Source organism: Halichondria panicea, chromosome 5 (genome assembly GCF_963675165.1).
Source record: "Halichondria panicea chromosome 5, odHalPani1.1, whole genome shotgun sequence".
NCBI classification, from domain to species: Eukaryota; Metazoa; Porifera; class Demospongiae; order Suberitida; family Halichondriidae; genus Halichondria; species Halichondria panicea.
Genome location: NC_087381.1, coordinates 1,376,346 through 1,397,734, shown reverse-complemented (window position 1 = coordinate 1,397,734; position 21,389 = coordinate 1,376,346). Strand labels below are relative to the sequence as shown.

The 21,389-nt window shown below is 42.4% G+C and overlaps 2 protein-coding genes and 1 non-coding gene across 4 annotated transcripts in view; 1 reads left to right on the top strand and 2 right to left on the bottom strand.

The window, feature by feature from the left end:
• The window catches only part of LOC135336308 (uncharacterized), a 30,627-nt gene that overhangs the window by 1,845 nt on the left and 7,393 nt on the right, over positions 1–21,389 (bottom strand). The window contains exons 10-33 of one of the 2 annotated variants that reach the window (XM_064532070.1): positions 21,001–21,164; positions 20,619–20,799; positions 20,199–20,374; positions 19,167–19,326; positions 18,635–19,088; positions 18,334–18,486; positions 17,863–18,091; positions 14,167–14,917; positions 13,378–13,919; positions 13,059–13,153; positions 12,286–12,810; positions 11,843–12,037; positions 10,685–10,864; positions 9,502–10,513; positions 8,547–9,261; positions 7,553–8,046; positions 4,612–7,258; positions 3,576–4,374; positions 3,117–3,407; positions 2,678–2,818; positions 2,064–2,342; positions 1,856–1,938; positions 423–1,491; positions 65–220 (exon numbers count right to left, since the gene is read on the bottom strand). In XM_064532070.1, coding sequence (XP_064388140.1) covers positions 65–220; positions 423–1,491; positions 1,856–1,938; positions 2,064–2,342; positions 2,678–2,818; positions 3,117–3,407; positions 3,576–4,374; positions 4,612–7,258; positions 7,553–8,046; positions 8,547–9,261; positions 9,502–10,513; positions 10,685–10,864; positions 11,843–12,037; positions 12,286–12,810; positions 13,059–13,153; positions 13,378–13,919; positions 14,167–14,917; positions 17,863–18,091; positions 18,334–18,486; positions 18,635–19,088; positions 19,167–19,326; positions 20,199–20,374; positions 20,619–20,799; positions 21,001–21,164 — 11,491 coding nt within the window. Of the gene's footprint in view, positions 1–64; positions 221–422; positions 1,492–1,855; positions 1,939–2,063; positions 2,343–2,677; positions 2,819–3,116; positions 3,408–3,575; positions 4,375–4,611; positions 7,259–7,552; positions 8,047–8,546; positions 9,262–9,501; positions 10,514–10,684; positions 10,865–11,842; positions 12,038–12,285; positions 12,811–13,058; positions 13,154–13,377; positions 13,920–14,166; positions 14,918–17,862; positions 18,092–18,333; positions 18,487–18,634; positions 19,089–19,166; positions 19,327–20,198; positions 20,375–20,618; positions 20,800–21,000; positions 21,165–21,389 lie in introns of those variants that run through there. The other variant, XM_064532071.1, reaches the window with a different exon arrangement.
• Positions 15,195–17,175, top strand: LOC135336309 (uncharacterized). Its single transcript, XM_064532072.1, has one exon. The coding sequence runs from the start codon at positions 15,303–15,305 to the stop codon at positions 17,082–17,084; it is 1,782 nt and encodes a 593-aa protein (XP_064388142.1). The 5' UTR covers positions 15,195–15,302; the 3' UTR covers positions 17,085–17,175.
• Positions 19,650–19,766, bottom strand: LOC135336741 (U5 spliceosomal RNA). The gene has a single exon (XR_010394920.1). It is a non-coding gene; the product is annotated as a U5 spliceosomal RNA (small nuclear RNA).

Genomic DNA, 21,389 nt, shown 5'->3' with positions numbered 1-21,389 from the left:
CATACTTAGCCAATACGGTACATACACACAATATAACGTAAATACACACACAAATATGAATTACCGTGGCAACTGACAGAGGTGCCGTCCGGTAAACTCCACTGTGCAGTGCAGGCTCCACACTGATTGGACGTACAAGTGGCGGTAGGGTGGGAGGGGCAGACTGCATCACTGCACGGGTCACCCTCACATTCAACTATAGGCACGTCAACTGGGCAAGCTGCAGGGTCAGACCAATAATATATATCGTCACATAAACACACACATCACGTGAGAAGCTACATGCATGCACATGTAATCCAAATTTAACCATGCTGAGGGCAGTATCTAATTCGAATGCGCAAAATTAGAGCAGAATCATGAAGTATGTATAATTATAAGAGATTGGATAGGAAAAAGTTCACTATAATAATTATACTCACCTCTTGTTGGCTCTGGTGTGGGGGTATTTGTTTGAATTTCACAGTACTGCCCCCCAAATCCACTCGGGCACGAACAATTGTACCCCTCAGATCCATTCCTCCTCCTTGCAATATCAGTGCAGTCCGGATCCAGTTCACTTCTGCCACACACACCACCATTTTGACAAACAGACGGCAATACTTCAATTTGTATCGTTAACCCTGAACTCGTTCGACTATTAGAATCTTGCACAATTATGCTAACACTATCAGTTCCGATAAAGTTGCGATCTCTGGGTAGATAGGTGATGTATGACCCCACGAAAGTGATGTAGTCAGCATAAGAAAGGATGGAATTCGTACCGTCTGCGAAAGAAATTGGAAGACTCTCAGGTACGTTGACAACGTCCAACCATATTTCAGAGCCGGCATCTCCCTGGAGACCATTTTGTATGGAGATTGATAAATCGTCATTGTAGCCGTCGTAATCGAAGCCAGCAATACTAGCCACTCTCACAGGGGAGGTCCTGTTAGCATCCATGTACACGGTCACACTTCGTTGCACAGTGAGTTGGCTTGACGTCACATTTGTGTAGAAAAACACCTCCGGATTATCAAATCTGTTTTGTATTTGTAGGAGAAGTCGCCCACCAGCTGATAGAGGCACTTGTGTGTCTAATAATGGATTCTCTACAATCAGAATATCCAGCATGTCTATTCCAAGACAATTATCACAAGGTGTAAAGGTCAATTGACCATCGGTGGTGAGATTAGCCGAACCTAGCTTTGGAAGGGAGGCTAGATAAAAGGAAACGATGTCACCTTCGGCGTCTTCGTATTGTAATTGGTACTGTAGTGGAGTGTCTTCAGTTACAATCAGGGGGTCGCTAGGTAGATCCAGTATGGGGGGTGTGTTCGTAGAAGTATTGCCGACTCGTATGACAATGAATTGTGTAGGACGATCGAGGTAACTCAATGGTTCGGTGGTGGGGTCAGAGTTCATTCCACTACCGGATCCGCTGGCTTGTCGCCTCCGACGAGAGAGACTGGTTGGTCTGTTAGCGAGCTCATCGAGAAGAGTGGAACACACCTGTGTGTGTGTGTGTGTGTGTGAGGGGGTGTATATGTGCGTGGGGAAGGGTATTGGTAGTGTATGGTAGTGAGCTAAGGTATCGAATCAATGATTTGGTAAGAATGTAGAGAAAGAGTAATAAGACACATGGGGTAACCAGTTTTGCAGTAAATACATGACTTGTATAATTATGTCTTATTAGAAAAATTCTACGCAGTTTATGGGTTAGATTCTCTATTAGCAATTTTAGCAGCAATTTACCAGATTGACCCATTACGTTTAGTTATAGCTATGGCTCGTTAAGTATCTGATTGCGGATGAGGTACTAATAATGCTAATCAACTGACAGCGAGTTATTTGCATGCTCAATCCACACACTTACTTGTACAGAGAGGGTGAGCGACGGCCAATCCACACTGGAGCTACTGTCACATGTGGCACCCACTTCCCGCCATACTGCCGCATCTGTGAAGCAGAAAGAAAAGGAATAAATTATTCTACCTAGAGACTATAAACAAAAACTGCACAAGCTACTTTGTAGCTTATATACCACCCACCTATACTTAAGCTACCCGCCATCACGCACTTACCAATATCCCAATAAGCAAGCTCTGGGACAGCTGCGGCCCAATCCAGGCTGCCATCAAATGTCACATTCACGCCAATCACACCAGTTAAGCTGTCCTGCCCAAAGAAAGAAATATAGAAACTGGGTCCACCGATTTCTGTGAATCGCCGAGCTATTTCACGAGATGTCTGCGCCATGGTTACGAAAGGGTTACTGATATAAGGCACGGCCACACGATAATTTTGAGTAACAGAAAACTGGCTGAGATATCCTGTTATGAAAACAGACTCGGCTTCCAAACCTGTGAATAGGAATAGAATAATCATGAGATATAATCAGCTAACAATCTCAATACTAAAAGAACATCATCAGTCTTTGTGGCACCGATATTAAACCTACAACCTGTATGTAGCTTCTACCAACTCTCTAGCTATTATGGAACCAACAGTTATTGTTAGCCTCCCACCTAAACAAGGGTGAGACGAGATCATAATTCCATATAAAAAAAAGGGCAAACTATTACTATGCTCCCACAGTATTTATTATTCGTAGGCTCCATGCATGCACTAGCTGCAACTGCATGCCATTTGACTGCACTCATGCTGCATATACATACATAGTATACACATAACTTACCAGTAGTGGTCAATGTGTACGTGTAGTCCCTGTCTAGAGTGGATAGCGTCGCCGGACTAGGCACTGAGGGCACCTCCTGAGTCACGGTGATGGACACACCCTCCCCCTCTATGCTGGGGGTCACTCTGACATCATTCTCCCCTGCAGAGGGTGAAGTGTGGAATCAAATAATTATAGTAATCAAATGTAGTGTAGAAAGCTTTTAACATTCAGCAAAAAATTGCATACAATTTAAATATGTACACGAGGTTATTGCAAAAATCGTTTGACTGTGTACAACAAGCAAACTCAGAAGTTTTCTTAAATAAATAGAAATAAACAAAGTCCAACTATTATTTTGTTGTTTAAAAATTAATAGTAACTGCGTAAAAAGACTATCACCAAGGTTACTTTTCTGGGAACATGCAAACAGGAGCATAGTTGTATATTCTACACTCACTTATCAAAACAGAAGGTCCAGCTGTAACTGACGTGCAGCGATGAACAAAGTTGCAGAACTCCAGTGAATGATAAAACAGTCTTCCTGGCTCGAAATAAAACTGGTCATCCATTGGGTTAACTTCTCTGCCCTCGGCTAAAGCAATCACTTCGGAAAGACTAGCGAAAGGTTGGTCATCAAGGTAAAGAACACCACTGGCGATGGCTGCTGATTGGCTGTTGTTGAAACTGACGAGTGTACGTGGGAACACATCTAACAGGACGGAGTCTCTCTCGCTGCCAATGGACCAGTCTGTGGGGTTGGAATGTGGAGTAATAATTATAAAAACACATTACATTATAGTTGTTGAGGAATTTTTAGCAGACAAAAAATAAGTTTTGCACAGGGCAACTCCCTGGTCAAACAAAGGTTATAATACTGTTTTTAACACTACACACTTCACTCCCTCACACAACTCACATGTCTCCTCCACGTCACCGCCCACTCCTTCCCAGATCACACGAACACTGTCGGGAAGTCTAAACTCTAAAACGTCAATCGTCTCTCCATTATCATCAACAAACATCAGTATATCAACAGAATTCACTCTGACAAAAGTTTCAAGGGATGTAGCATTCAATTCTGATTCTAGGTACATAATTCCAAAACTTGTTGCATTTGAAACCAATCCAGCACCGTTAGTAGCATACACTGTGACGTAATACGTTGTATTCTGTTGTAGCACTCCATTCAAGTCACTGTTTACGGCACTGGTTTCCATGCCAACTGATGTACGTGGCTGTACATTATCTCCGTATGGCACTGTCCCTACCGCCCACTCATACTCGACAATTCCACTCTGTAGATCTTCGAACAACCAGCCGGCAGCTATGGAATTATTACTACCCTGAAATCTTGATGACTGTTCGAGTGAAAAAGAGACATCAAACTGTTCTATAGCGGACACTAATGTTGGTGGTGTTGTATCTATGGTAACCCCATTGGAGGTACCTCGGAATGTCCTCCCGGAAGCAGTGATGGCTTCAACTGTAACGAAATAAGTTGCTGGTTGAAACTGACCAATCAAAAGTGAAGATAACGTGTTGAAGACAGACTGATCAGTGCTATATTCTTCTGATTGGTTTTTTTGGTTGCCTGGTGATAGCGTGAGATTGGTAAAGATAAGAGGGATGATATCTTGTGCAGAGCAGGAGGGGTCACAGCCGAAGGTTGGGCAGGGGGTAGTGGGCAGACATGTCAGACAAGGATCAGAGACAGTCTGGGGGTACACCATGGACAAAATTTAATTACTCTCACACACAATTTCTTTCTTGTGTGTGGTACATTCAAGGTTACAATACTGCAATAAACTGCAATACACTGATAAATACATGTACGTACAAATGTAAGATCTGATTGTTTTAGCTTCTAATAATTTCAGTGACGTGTACATGTACATACGATAGCTACTTATAATCTCCTGCGTACGTACGCTACACACTGGCGTACAACTCACCTTCATTTCCACAACGTCATCTGATCCAGGGGTGCTCCCGACAGCTGCCCTAAACTCGACAATCGAACTACTGCGACTGAAAAACGGACTCCCATAGTCGCAAACTCCCCCCACTCTCATCGGAAGAGATACATTCCCGAAAACAGCTTGCACTGTGGGAGGGTCAAAAGCCACAGGCAAGGGGACATACCCCAATCTATTGAAAACATGGAACACTACTTGTGTATTGTCTGATAACGATGGGATATTGTAGAGACTCGCTTCCAGTATGTTATCAATGTAGAGAGATAAGTATCGAGTTTGTCCGTAACTGGCTTCCTCTGTTTTGAAATCCATAGAAAAAGTGTGTATTTGAGAAAGGTCTACATGTGATATGTCATGTGACACGCTTACAAGAACGCTTCCAGAATCACTTGATATTGCCCATAGTTCGATTCGCTGTGGACGGTCGGCAGTATTTCCACGGTATATCTGAACACCGACCATATCATATGCTAACTCGGAAATCTGTCGCTCATTTCCTCCTTCAAAAACAACAATTGTATCAGGGGGTGCTCCATCAACAAATAGAATAGAAGTAACAGCATTCATTTCAAGTTCGTTCTCTCCGTCTGCAGTTAAGATATCCATGGATACCACTCCACCGTTGGATAGAGAAACTTGTGTTGCATATGCTCCGGTTAATAATTGGTCTTGCGGTACATCAACATCTCTAACAGCTGTTATTACTATACCGGGAACACCGCTGACGGACGTATTCACTTGAGAGGGTGAATACAGAAGACCAGATGAGAATGGTTGTATGGGATTAGCAGTAGTTAGAGCTGTCCAATTGTCACTGAAGTAGGAAAGAGGATAAAACAGAGAATTTGGGCAGGGTCCATTCATTGCTGTGTTTGGAGTGGTGGGTGGTAGCTTCGTGTGAGTGAATGTTGCACTGAGAATGCTCAGATCGCTCTGGAAGGTGACATCACGTTCCCATGACGACCCGTCTTTTATATCACCACTAAAATACTCGAGGCTATCAACAACAAAAGGAAGTGAGTAGGCCCTTGACACTAAACCAGCTCTGTTCATCGCTTGCACGACGGCAACATAGGCCACGTCCAATTTCAAAACCACTCCCTCGAAATTCGTCTCTCTTTCAGTTCCAACGTCTTTAAAATCAACAACAGTTTCCAATACCGATTCCACATCACCACAAGCGCCTTGTGTGTACAGTGCCACTTCATACGACTCTATACCGGATTCCAGATCTAAGAATTCATCCCAGGAAACTTCAATACTTTCAGAACTGGCTACATACACAGCAATAGTCGGCGGTAGATCCAGAGACCGTGACGCCTCTGTGCCAACTTGAACAAAATCTGGTGTGTTTTCACTAAGCGGTGGAGATGTGTCGACAGTGATTCCGTATTCAGTTGTTACAGCAATGCATTTATCGGCCTGATCCAGAACTCGAATGGTTAAATAGTAAGTCGTATTATGTGACAGGCTAAGATCGATAAAACTAGCAAAAGTATCCAAATTAACACTTGTAAAACCAAATATACTAAACTCTCCAGCAAAATCTGATGTGCTCTCTCGACAAAACAGTTCTAGCGAATTGTCGCTGAGCTGAACTGTTCCTATGGCAACTTCGTACAATCTTATTGGCAAATCTGATTGGAAATCAGACCAATAAATGTTTAAACTCGTTGTATCAGACTGAAATCGTTCTAGTGATATTTTTCTCGGGATAATAACTTGCTCGTAGCCGACAGCAACACCGCTAGAAGTAGCATCGGCAAAATCCCCTGAAGCAGTGATAACTCGCACTGTAAAGTAATAGGTTGCCATAGCTACTAGATCAAGATTATTAAACGTGACACTAGTATTAAGACCAACATCTGTGAATGGTACGACATCTGTTCTTGTACTTGCAAATCTGAGATCTGTACCGACCGCCACTAGATATCGAACTGGTTCCAACCCGCCATCCATACCGTCAGCATTCGACCAATGAGAAGAGAGCTTTGTAGTCGAGTTTTGGAAATTCATATTATGGTTTGGTATGAGGCCGTCCATAATTAGTGGAGGTTTGGCTCTTCTGTTAGCAACATAAACACCATCGGAAGTGAGTCTATACACTTGATTGCAATAGTCAACGGCCGTGAACTTGATGCGGTAAGATTGATCAACATCGAGGTCAACTTGATCAGTATAAAGTTCAAATGCGTTAGTAAATGACACCAAGGTGTTAGGAATTGTGAGGGGCGTGTCAGATTGTATCACATCTCCATCAACTCGTTCAATGGACCAGCTGGCAGTCACAAGCGGACAGTTCACATTCACGTACACCTGACCGGAAATCTCTGTGGTGGAAGTTTGAAAATCAATGTCTTGGCGCATATTTCCGTCCAAAATTGAAATAGCTCTGACGTCAGTCTTGATGAATATTGGCCCACTAGATATTGTGCTCTTGCCATTGTTAGAACTGCACCTGACGTTAAAATACACTGGATTGCTCCCAGCAGGAGAGAAATCGATTCGTGGAAGGTTTACATTCTCGAATGTGGTTTGGTCGGCATCGCTCGTAGTTGCAACAATTTTCTCGTAGTTGCGAATGTCGTCGCTTGTTGGACGTGTTCCAATACCAATCTCGTAGCTGTAATGGGTATATAACAAACTTTAAAACCACACGTCTTATTTTTAGTACCGAAAATCAAGTAAGAACTCATGTATAGCTACTATAACCAAGTGATCAAATTACATAACATAATTATTAGATATTAAATTATAGGCTAGTGCATGAAAGGGTCTTCAAATTAAAGGTGTTTGTCTTTAGGCATGCAAGTAATAAAGTAGTGAAGAACTGCATGCTGTTAAATAAAGACTACGTATATGCTCCAGTGTGCATAGGTACATGCAGTCATAGCTATGTGCAAGTTTATAAGCATACCTGTCACAACCACTTTCCCAGTGCTGTTCTATAGTCACAGAGGCCACATCAGTATCATGTAGACACACAGCTGGTGGCGCGGTATCAAAACCCTGGCTGCTGTAATTTGCTGATCGTGCATTCGGTTGTACAAGCACAACACCCTCGAATGTGGGGGGTACTGGTGTGCAACGCAGGGGGGCTAGAGGAATGACAATTTCAACTCCAGCAAGATTCGTAATATAGATATCAATGTGCAGTTCATCTACGCCTTGAGCAATAGAAAAGAGAGGCGATTGAATTGACGTTAAGTTTGTTCCAAGAGTGAGGGTGGTTTGATTCAAAACCGATTGGTCATTGGGGCTGGCTCCAATAGATATAGCGACTTCGGAGATTCCACTTTCGGGATCTATCAAGCGTGACAGTTCAAGATTGATCACAGCAGTGCTGGGTAGTGACGGATCAACAAACAAACGCTGGGGACTGTTAGGGTAGAACCAGAGAGAGCTGGATACCTGTGTGTGAAGGTGGGTGGTGTGTGGGTGTGTATGTGTGTGTGTGAGTGATGTGTGTGAGGTGTGTGTGTGTGAGAGGGTGAGTTGGGTATCTCTCCCACACAAAAATCATATGATTTTATAATGGAACATCCATAGAAGACAATTATATTACGTTTCTATAATACAGCAGAAGATTAAGTACAGTGCCATGATTGAAAGATTACACTGTACAATCATATAATAACAAGGGCGTATAAAAGAAGAGAGGGCATGCAACTCCACTATCAGTACACGTAGCTAGCAGAGTTCAAACGTGGGCGGAGGAATGTGTGCATTTGCATGAAGTGCTAAAAATAGAAATTTCATTTCATGTGCACAGTCATGTACATTCATCCGCCCACGTTTGAACTCTGCTCATATAGGAGTTGCATGCCCTCTCTTCTTTTATACTCCTTTGATAATAAGAGGATAACAAGCGGACGTAAGTATTATTTCTATACTGTACTTTAATAACTCACCACTTCTAAAATAGGAGGGCTGATATCCATGACAACAGCATCGCTAATAGCAATGGACTTGAGCTCGGCACCATCCACAGCAGTTACGGTAACGTACAGGGGAATTCCCTCACCAGACGAGAGTACACCTCTGAAATAATTCTCAAAAATTTCTGTTTTGTCTGTTATATCGTCTCCGCCGGGAAAGGTACCCACTTTGACGAACGTATGCTTGTTAGTCTCTCGTGAAACCTCCCAAGAAACGGAGAAAGTACTCTCACTCTGGTACACATTGCCGTCGATTTGAGCATGCTCAGTAGCATCAGGGCCAATACCGAAGATTCGGAGGGATGGGGGTTGAGTTACGATGATAAAGCCATTCGAAGTCGATTCCAAAATCTTCCCACAATCTGTGATCCCTCGAACCGTAATAAAGAGTCGCTTTCCGGCGTACGAAGACAGATTTGGAATGGAGGTTTGCGCATATCCGGAACCAGGCATGTCAAGGGTGACGATGCCTCGAGTTGTGAATGACATCACACTCTCCTTGGCCACACTCCCTTCTTCATCTGCCACACCCACTGCCCATTCGTACTCGGATATCCCGCCACACGTCTGGCTGTTGAAGTCGTAGAATTGAGTAGTGACAGTAGTCACCTCGTTGGTGTAATCAATGTCCGTACGATCAGGGGAATCCCCATCGATGACCACACCTGCACTGTCTCCATCGACAACCCTGAGGGAACAACGAAGGATTGAATAATAAATTTTAATGGTTAAATCGCTGTTGAAAAAATATGTTTAACTACAACCCCCCCCCCCCTAGCTCGTTTACAGCATAATTTTATATATATTATACTAAGATCATTTATTATGGTAGCCTACATGTAGCAAATTGGAGCATTATTTTTGTTTTTTCAGGTTGCTTAATTGTTTTCTGTATCTGACACACTCACAAACATACGTGCATACGTACCTAAATTGACTTGAATAAACCGGAACAGACACAGTTCCAACATTATTGACTGCAAACACGACCAAGTGGTACACTTCTGTTCCAGGGGTCAGAGAGAAATCGTCAATAAGCCCCCCAGATGATGAGCCGTCAAATGTCATATTGGGGGTCACAGCTGTAAAATTTTCATTAACGATTCCCGTGAGATAGTAAGCAATTCCAGACTCGGGATCAAAAGCAGACCACCTGACATTGATTCGATCTGAGATACTGTCAACTGTACTAACTGCGTCCATATCGGTATAAGTATCACTCATGATTAATACCCACTCAACAGCGGGCAGGGTAGAGTCAATTATAACACCATTCGTATTAAAAACAGATCGTAAACCAGCTCCATTTGTGAAGGTGATCGAAACGAAATATTGAAGCCCTGAAACAAGTTGTAGACTATCAACAAACCACGACCTTTCGCTAGCGGGTATTGATTCCGTAGATCCATCAATGGGATATATTTTCCTTATACGGGATCCTCCAACTTCGTAGATTGCTCCTTCGATTATTGCAACACCTGATTCGTTATCTGTAGTGTTCCATGCGACTTGTATACTGTCAGTATTAGCTTGAAATTGTTCGTCAACCGAGGGGTTAAGTCCATCTACGATATACGCTAGCTCCGGAGGAGTTAAATCGATAGTAACGCCATCAGATATCTGAGTAGATGTTAGACCAGCTCCATTGAAGGCCCGAACTTGAACAGTGATAAAATCTCCGTTCAACAACGAAAAAACGTTCCACGTTATTTCATTCACATTTCCGGAAACTCGTTCTTGATGTAATGTGTCGATGGTGGAGCTATCTAACAATCGTCTGTACACAGTCACTGTGTACGTGTCTATGGCGGATTCGTAGTCCATCACATTGTACCATGTGGCAGACACAGTTGTGTGGGAATCAGAGAAGTGACGGTCGATAGTAGGGTGTGGTCCATCACTAACAGTGCCCGTGGAGGGTGGGGTGACGTCGGTGCGAACTGTTTGTGTGTGTGTGTGTATGTGTGTGTGTGTGTGTGTGCGTGTGGGGGTTGTATGTGCAGGTTTGGGACTCAACTGATCTAATGGGGAAGTACTTATCCAAATCGCTTAAAACATTTTCCACTATAATTATGTGTTTACTATACATGTACATAATCATATTTAGTAACCTCCGTTAGATCCGACAGTGGTAGTGAGTGGTGTCATGGCGCCGTTGGTAACTGATAAAAACGAGTAGTATGTCGTATTGTGAATGAGAGCAAGGCCAGACATGCAAGTCATGTGACCCGCTATCTCCGATGGTGACAGAGGGAGTGTCGCAAATCCAGAGCCATAAGAACTGGTGATACCTGTAATAGTATAGACACACAGTTAAAACGACAAATCGTATAGTTACTGTATACAATACTGGCAGTAAGCCTGAGCCTGAGCTAGCAGCTGAAGGGTTTTAAGTTATGGAAGTTTTATGATTACGGTCACCCTGAAAGCAGGCCACCCTCTATAATACAACCAGGCCTCAATGTATAATTGGACCTGTGTTAGCAGGCCACCTTCTATTACAGAGGAGTAGGAAGCTGTTTTTGTAAGGGGGTGCTGATGTGGCTGGAGGCCACCGAAAAATCTGGGGGTCCGGGGGCTTGCCCCGGAAAATTTTGGCATTCTACATTCCCGGAGATAAATTCTGAGCAAATTTGGTATAAAATTATCAGTATCAAAATTTGCCCAAATAATTAATTCTACGTGAGTTTATACCTGGATAAATTGTTCTGCTAGTATAATATACTATAGAGTGGGTATGAATATACAATAAGGAACATGTTCATCATCAGGTTCATGTTCGTTTAAAAGATGTGCAATGTACTTGCTCTTTATAAGAGATATCTAAGATGTGGTTCATCTAGCTGACCTTTGTACTGTGTACGTAACTATGCTAGTATAGTATAGCTAGCTAGCTCAGTAACTATTAGCTACTAGCTCGACTACTAGCTAGCTAGCTGCTCTATCAAGCTAGCTAGCTGTTCTGAACTTCATGGAGCAAGTAGGTAAGGTAGCATGAGATAAGGGGGTGCTCCAGCACCCTGAGCACCCGTGCTTCCTACGCCACTGTATTACAGCCACTGTTGATCTGTATGCCCATGTCTATTAGATAGTAGTCATACTATCTAATAGACAGGTTTCACTGTATGTGATCGAGAGTACATGTATTTTCTGCTAATATACGATAATGCTACTGTAACATGCTACATAATATTATTTTGAAACCGAAACTGAAGGTTGTCGATACATAATTTATAATAATTGATGCTGTAATCGCTGAAATCAATTACCGACTGTCCACTCAATTTCAGCCACTCCAGACTCTGGGTCGCTAAACCCCTCCCAGTTCACACAGAGCGTATCCAGAGATGACTGATAACTGGCGTCCAATGAGATTTCAGAGCCATCGTTGACTGTACCAGCCAGAGGGGGTGTGCGATCAACCATGATGGAATTTTCAGCTACGGCGATACTCCTCAGGCCAGCTGCAACAAACAAAACATACCATGAATTTTAATTATTTATGGTTCAACGTCGATAAATGTCAAATTTTCTCTCAACCCCCCCCCCCCCCCGTTTAATCAATGGTTCAGGACTCTTTCAGCTGCTATAAAACTTGAATTCCGTGGATCAAATTAAAAATTTCTGAAAGGTTAGAAAGAGATCTTTCTATTAGGTGTCATGCAAAGTACTTTAAGAGGTAAGCAATTTGGCCATGCCATTGTCCACTCACCATTATTTGTTGCTCTAAGCTTTACCCACCCTGGTACACCGTCCGGTATCACCACGACGATGGAGCCACGCCCACTCATCCCTTGTGCAGTCCACCCTAGCAACCCAGTGTCACGAGGAGTCCGTCCAATAGCAATGTCCACATTTCCGATACCAGAACCGGAATCAGACAAGTTATACTCCAGACTCAGTTCGTTCGACGTGTAGTTGTACTGGATGTTGAAAACTTCTTCAATGATGGGCGGAGTCGTATCAATTATATATGGTGTCGAATGATGTACAGTTGTAGCTAGCGGTCCGCCGTAGACGACATTGCTGATAGCTTGCACAGTGATGAAGTAAGACCCGTCCGAAAGGTTTTGGAAACTCGCTAAACCGGTATTGGTCCATGTCTCGGGTATGGTCAGTCCGAGGGCTGCATGTGGGTCTGTGGGAGGTAGGAGGTCACATGACCCGATGCTAGTGCCGATACACCAAGTGTAGGCATAGATAGACGACTGGAGGTCTTGGAAGCCATGCCAGTGAGCTGTAGGGGTAGTGTATACAGACTTTACAATGAGGATACTTATTTATGAGAAAGCCGATAATTTTGCACTTGATATAATTATGTAGGTACAAACATTTCCAATTTTTTAATGTGGCCACTTAGCACTACCTATTTTAATAGACTACAATAACGTGTCTACATGCAGTTCAGTGGGTGATACGCATTTATATGCAAGCTAACAAAACGTAGAATATACATAATTATGAGATTGTGTGCATGGGGCTGACCGATAATGTAGTTGTTGGTGCTGGTGTGCATGGCGTCCAGAGCGGGGGAGGGGCCATTGAACACAGTGCCTGAGGCAGGTCCATCCACAATCACCCTGCAGAAAGAATGAGCAGGATAGTATACTGATCATGTGCGATGGTAACTCATTTGGGGTGTCAGCAAGCTTCATTGCCTATGAATTTAGTTTGCGATTTTAAAACACCTAATCAAATAGCTATAGGGAGGATCAACGAAACAATTGCATTGCCTAGCAATTTCCCTCAAAAGTGTTTTTAGCTTACATTCAACCAGATACTGTATGCACATATCATATCTTACCTGTGATTTGCTGCTCCGCTGTCGTCAATGCAACCAGGGATGACCACGCCCACATTACAACCATCGCTGACCAAGACATCGCTAGCAGCATTCCTAATCATACCGGGATAGGGCGGCGCAAGGTCCACCAGAAAACCAGTCGATGACACAATATCCTCAACACCAAGTTTGTTTCTGATTCGTAAATTGATAAAGTACATAGTGTTATGCTCGAAAAACAAATCAGAAAATTCCAACTCTGTAGTATTTCCGACACCAAGCTTTTCGTAATGATAATAATTTCCGGCTGTCCTTAAAATGGGAGTTTCATAAACGTTCTCAAACGACTCGAAATAAACATCAGTGTTTTGGAACGGATAGAGAGAATGGGAATTTTGAGCGGAGGTGGGTCCCTCGATGTTACCATGGATACTACAAGTGGCTTCTTGTTGGGAGTAGTCGAAGGAGAGGCAGTTGGAATTGTTTAGACAGTTCAGAGCACAAGAAATGAGGTCGTCCACTGAGGTTAGGGTTCGTACAATGTCTGTAGTTAGGCGACCCGGCTGTATAGGGTGAAACGCCACATTGTAATAAAAATTGAACACGTAGCAAATTTATAACTTTGACTCTATAGCCCGGATATAGTTGAAACTAAGTACAAGCAACATTTGAAGTTCTACTGGCTCTGTACTTAGCATGCATATAATATTATTCTGACTAAACAGGCATGCAGGCACCTCCATTGGACTTATCTAAAACTCTACTTACATTTTTCTTTTGCTATGAAAATAGCTTATAATAATAACTTACTCTTCCAAAACTGAATTGATCCAGAGCATTCCCAGAATCCTCTGGTGGTGTACTGATCAACGATGCATTCCAAACTCTCCAGGCCATCACATCGTCACCGTCCTCACCAGGCACGGTTCCTATGGCAACCTCTTGCGGCCCTTCAAAGCCCGCCTCGTCGAACAGACTGAGGAGAGCTCGAATTTTCGACGAGTGACTAGAGACGCTTCGTATTGGTATCACTCTAGCAAGAGGGGGACTGCGATCGTAGTATGTGCCTACGGGTAACTTGCAGGTAGCGAAAGATTCGATCCCATTCAGATTGCGAGCAGAGATAGTAAAGTATAGGTCATAACGGGAAATAAGTTGAGAGGGAACGACAATACTTGTGCCACCAATTTCTGTTTTCTCGATGACATCACCGCTATTTTCGTACGTGCCTACTTGGTAGAAAATGTTTAAAAGACTGTCAGGATCACTCACGTCGGCTTCTAACTCAAACGTAGGATTGTTGTATGGTTTCCCTGGTAACTGCCTCACAAAACATTCTGCAGATTGGACGGAGGAGTATGGCAAAGGCGTAAAAACAGGAGGTGTAGTATCAGCTAAAGTCCCTTCATAGTAGAATTCGCTTTGATTGAATGCTGGTATCGAATATCGTACTAGAGTATTTGTCTGGAGGGTTTCCTGTTCGGCCACGCCCCCTGTGAGTCGGAGAAGACGAGAGGTGAGTGTGAGCGTAGAGGGGACAAGAATGACGTCCATTGTGGAGCTGTGTGTGTGTACGTGTGTGTGGATATCAATGATTGTGTGCGGTGTGGGGTGTACTATCATCATAACGTTAAGGTATAGCGATGAAAGGCTATTAGCACTTGCAACGTTTGCTTCGCAAAACATTGTAGTAATACTGTACCAGTCAGTCAATACCACTAAATTGGCTTAATGGATGTATGGACAGAATTCTGGTTACACACATACGGCTTTAATCATTGGCTTCCTAAACAACCTCCTTTTAAGGATAAAGAATTTTAATTATAATCATGTGATAACGCACACTTTAGGGGTGTCGCCAAAACAGTACTATAGCTAAACAAAGTAAAAGCATCTATCAATAGCTTTAGATACTAAAGAGAGACACTCAATATAACATAATTGTAATGGCTACTGCAAGCTCTCTCGAGTCTCTTTGTTTTGATCACATTATGTGGACACTCGACAGCTACAAAACAGAAGATCTGTGTTTGTTACCAAAAGCCTATCGAACCAAGTTTCTACTGAGACTACCAATTATAGATGTTTGTCAATTGGAAAGTTCTCCTCAATTTATAGCCGATATCGATATGGAATCAATTTGGGAGCAACTAAACGAAGAGCATTTTGTTATTAGAACACGTGTGGAAAATTGGAAGCATTCACTTTTCGATAGATTTGCAAAGAATATTCTAAACTGTAGTCGGCCACACGGCTATTTTATGACTTTGAATCGCTTCAGAGCGTACAGTCCGTGGGAGGGTGGGGCTATATCCACTGATGGTCCGATTGATAAACATCCGGTGGACATTATCAACTACTTGGTTGCGATTAAACGCGAAGATCAAAACGAAAAATCACCAACTGTCGAAGACGGCACCACTAGATCTGAGGCACTATCTTGTCATCAGATGACACTAATGAGAGGGGTGGTCCCCCCCGGAGAAGTGTACCACAGAGCTTGTGAAGCCACGCAAAGGATCCCTCCACGCTACGTGAAATTCTTCGCTCAAAATAGCCGATTTTTGCCCGATTTGACGGCCATAGAATTGATTAACAAAACCGGTTTTTGTCTCAAATCGATGGATATTACATTTTCGACTTTTGGCACCTTTCTTCATAATGCTCGTGATCAGGGTGGTAATTATCTCGGGGCTTTGACAGAGATGTTGAAGAACGTGGAGTCCATAACATTTAGCAATTACTCGAAGCAGTTGTATATTTTTAGTAGTGAAAACATTGAAGAAACCTCACAACTGTTAATAGAACTAGCGCTGTTAAGGTCCAGGCCTAAACTAACATCCCTAACCATCCAAACTGAAGAAGCAGAAAAAGTGATCGATTGCGTAACTATGCTACTTACGACATCATGCAACAACCTACAGACGTTTAAATTCATATCAGACCCTACATTATCTCAAGACCACCTCGGAAAATTAAACGCCATTTTCGAATACCAATCTTCATTAAAATCAATCTCCATACATCACTCTGATTATAATACGGACTACAGAATTGAAACACCTGTATCTGTTGTTAAGACGTGGTTGCAGATATCGGTTAAAAATCAAAATCTGCAGCATCTTGATATTTACATTAGTTTCGTTTGCACTGAGACATTTTTGAGCATATTGTACGCATTTCTTTCCACTCCATCTTCGCAAGAACAAACTCTTACATTACGAATTATACTCATTTCAAGAGATGCGAGTGATAAAGAATACACGCTCGCGAGACCACGGCCACCTGGTCAGCACCAGTCGTCAATTTCTCAATCAGGTGATAGAACACCTTCTGATAAGCTCAGAGCACAACTGGAAGAAATCGACGAGAGCATCCTACAACGCAAATCTCTCGAGTTCAGTCGCCACGTTTCATTTAAAGGTGATTTTAAACCAATCAAACTTGGACAATTAATAGCTACTCGAATACAGCCGCAATATATCTCTAAACTGTTAAAATACTTTGAAATGACGCGACTACGGCTTAATTGCATAAACTTGCATAAATTTAAACTTGAGGATTATCGGAAATTGCTCGAAAGACCGTCGCTAATGACGATAACGTTTAATTGTTGTAAACACAGTGATTTCTCACTAATGTGGCAAGCGGCTACTCTACAAGGTTTCAGCATCGAGGAACGTAAGACGACAGGAACAGAATACATTCTCTCAAGAATAGCTATATAAACTCTTATTATTGACATGATCGATACTACTGTTTTAAGTTACATGCAATTGTTCAAAATTATTACAGAATTATTACAGAATTTTAAAATTATTATGAGATTATACACTGTAGTCTATGTGCAAGTAATTAAGTACTTTTATGTTACCTTGCAAAATATACATAGTGTAACGTCTCATCAGACAGGCTCTGGGAAAAAGGCCATATTGGAGCAGGCTACAATTGTTGAGATTTAAATACCAGATGATAGAGCAAAGAATTGCCTATGCATTGATATGCTTAGTTTGCACATACCTCTTTTCATGCCTGAGTTATGCGCGTTAGAAACTCAAAGTTCTGAAATAGCGGTATTGAGAAACACCCACTTAAAGATTGCTAAATTGGGAAAAGTAAGGTAATGGTGTCTGCTTGGACAAAGCGCTTCGGTGGAACGCGTTGGATTCAGAGCATCAGATTTTACACAGTGGTAGTAGAAAGACTGTAGATAACTATAAACCAAGAAAAATTATTATGAGATTATACACTGTAGTCTATAAATCTGGCTATTGCTCAATACCAATATCTGCTCCAATATGGCCTTTTTCCCAGAGCCTGTCACTTAATTATTGCCTAAGTGAGTTTCCAGAGGGCTTGGCGGCATCTTACCTTTGAACCCCTGTTGAGTCACTGGCACATAAATTAGAGACTAGGTGCTTATATTGAATAATTAAGGTACAATCACGATGTATATAATGCATACACATAATTATTCTGATACATGTATATAATTATACAGTATACCTTGCTTTCTGGGGCCAGACGTTGAAGTCCTGACTCAGCACTTGTGGTAGCGAGGCCTGTAGCAGTGTACCGCTGAACTCCACTTCTGCTATCTGAGTGCCCGTCCCTGTACGCATAAACCCCTGGGCTTTTGCATGGATAGTGGGTGTGACAGGTAGGTGGAGTTTCTTAGAGAGGAGGTTGATTGAAGGAGAGTAGGAGAATCCGTACAAACCAACAGAAGAGAATTCTGTATGTGTATAAGAACATCATCTTCCACAACATCAATGAAATCATTTTCAATTATTAGCAAGTATCCATAAAGGCACACGCAGGCACGAGCGTGCAACAGTATAATATAGTATCATCTATATTTTTAGGGCTATACCTTTATACATTAGCATTCAGTTGCTATAATAAGTGGTTTTTTCCTTATGCTTGCATTAAATCATTATAAAATAATATAAAATGCTATCTATTCACGCATCTCACCAAACAGGACTGGGATGGGCCCCACCATGATTTGGGTACTGCTCTGGAAGAAGGTGACGTCTGTAATATTGCTACCCCCCACAGAGGAGGTTATGACATCATCGCCTTGGATCACATGATCAAACGGCTGAGGAAACTCATGATCGGGAATACCTATAGTCAAAGAAAACTGTTCAACAAACGATATAAATATACAAAATTCAATATACAATCATCACTTGTAAGCTCGAATTTAGATAATTACATGTTCTGTACCCTTGCGAAAATACACCCACCCTTTCTGCAATATGTATGTACGAACCTTGTACAAGTGGGTTCCCCATCATCTCCATGACAACGTCTGTAGACTCTAGCAGGGCCCGTCTTTCCACAACTGTGCCACCAACGTACACTACCACATCGTTGCAATCAAACTGCACATTCACTTGAGGGCCCATCAGCGGCTGCAAAAAGGGAGTGGGATCTATCCTAAACCACTCCCCCTCCAGGACTTTGAATGCTTCCACGTGATAAGAGAGTGTCCTCTCGAATGATAGGCTGCTTGAAATGAAGGCACCTGATTGGACGATTGCTGTGGACATAGCAACTTCCACTGATGGTACAAGATTCGGGATGATAAGGCGAATGTCACTGAATGCTGACTCAGCAGGAATAAGGATGGTGGAGCCGACATGTTCCGTATACAAGGGTCGAAGGTCACTCGGAAGCGATACTAGCTCGAGAGATTGTACGTAAGTCGAGAACGGAGCAATGAACTGTAAAAAATAGCAACAAAATGATGGAAAACAATTAAATCATAAACATCTAATGCTTTAGAGCGTATAAGTACATACCTCCTCTACATTGACCAAGTCAATACCATCGTTATAGCGACCCTCATCAGTGGAGGGGTAGTTTCCACATGACACGTCACATGACCTCAGTCGTCGTGGAAACTTCGGGTGGAACTTGGGGCCAAAGATTGTATCAATTTCAGATCGAGCTTGATCATACCTGAGTGAGTGTAGGCGTGCGTATCAGTCCAGGCAACATCCAGGATATTGCTTATTTAGTGTCACCGTGTACACAGCATGTATTTTTAGTTGTGTGCTTAGGTAGCATAATTATCTATAATTATGGTGATGTTCTTCCCCTTCATTTGCAAGCAGTTTCATTGTTTATTTTTGCCGCATTGAGTCACACACAAATGTTACCCTACCATCAACTATTGAGAAGACTACACAACATATCGATATCAAAAAGACTCTTCAAGAATACAGTCCACATATATACTGGACAGTAGTTAATAGTTTCATTGTTTTTTGTTGTTGAAATGTAAGCCCCAATAAAGGGGCCGCAAACAAATTCAGTGCATACTCATTGAGTGCCCCCCTCCACGGAAATCTTTAGTAAAAGGCGAAAGATTTATTCGCTTTGAAGGGAGACCAGAGTTATGTTTAATCCTCAACAAAGCTCTCCTTTTATAGTCATAGACAAGACAAACAATTTGTGGTAAACACTGGTATGCTAATTCTTTATCACCTACCACAAACATTTACCACGTTGTGTATGATTAAGGCTTCCACTCGGACATACATGTAAATTGAGTTTGGACGATTCAACTTATGAGACTGAACAGTTCTGGAACTACTACATGTAGTGCACGATCTGTCTATTTTCACAGTGGTACCTTTACCAAAAGTGGCTGTAATAAAGAGGTGGCCTAACTGCGCTTGCTAACACATGCTATAGAGACTTTGGGGTCCATCACTACGTGCACTTGAGAGTATTATATACAGAGGGTGACCTCTATAGGATAAGTTTTACTTTACAGATGACGTGTTTGTCTATTATTAACTAACAACATACATCGAAGTTAAACTCACGCTAGTTGTAGAGTTGTGAGGCTGTTCCTGCTCTCCTGGTAAACAGAGTTTAGCTCTGCCGAGGCACTCTGAATCTCCCCCCCCACATTGCTTAGCAATGAGATGGCCGGATATAGGTAGACTTGCAGGGCAGTGCTCAGTGCTTGCAGCTGTTCAAGAGTGGCTCCATCGTAGATCTACAGAAGATAATAATGATCACTACAGTACTGCTATAAATGCACTAACTTTAATTTTAAAGGCTCCAATATAATTATTTCCTTGATTAAATGGTGCAAATTCAATAGACTAAATGCCAATTAATACAACAGATTATAGCCGCTGGCATAATAGCATTATAGTTAATTAGTATCGCAGTAAATTTTCACAGCAGTGAAACGTAATTAATAAAATAATCCATGTAAAACTTCCCCTCCTTCTCACCTGGTCCTCGCACTTCTGGGCTGTATCCACGGCAATCCTCACCTCTGAAACTAGTAGTTCCAGCTGTGTGGTCAGTGTTCGAGGGGATGGACTCAACCAGGCACTGTTGGTCCCAAACCCGCCAGTCAGGTTAAGCAGGTTTAGCGCCAAGACTTCCAGAGAGGAAAAAGCTGTCTCAACACTGTGTGTGTGTGTGTGTAAAGTCACTCTTGGGTAGACCGACCAACAGTGGCTATATTATATAGAAGGGTGGCCTGCGTCCAAACACATTCTTTGGGGTTCATTAACCTGGCTGTATTATAGTTATATAGGATGACCACAACAGACATGCAGGTTCGCTTAGAACCATCTCCTATATTTTATCATACATAACTTCTCTAACCTCTTAACGACGGTGAGGATGTTGCCAAGTGCTTGTTGGGGGGCATAGGGGAGATATGGGACGTAGAAGGTGGATTCTGTGAACGATTGACCCCCCACTAAGAGGGCGGAGCTAAGAACCTGAGGGGCTGAGGGAAGGAGCTCACTGACTGCTGCTGCTATGGACTGTATGTGTGTGTGTGCGTGTGTGTGGTGGGTGGCTGTGAGTACATGTGTGAGTATGTGTGTATGGGGGGAGTAAATGTGTGAGTGTGTGTGTATGGGGGGAGGTAGGTTGCAAGTACGGCAATTTCAGAAAAAAGAAGTCAATTTTTGTTACTACTGGTACACTACATGAAAATTATGGCCATATTTTCTAACAAATCAGTAATATTATTCAGCGTATCAATG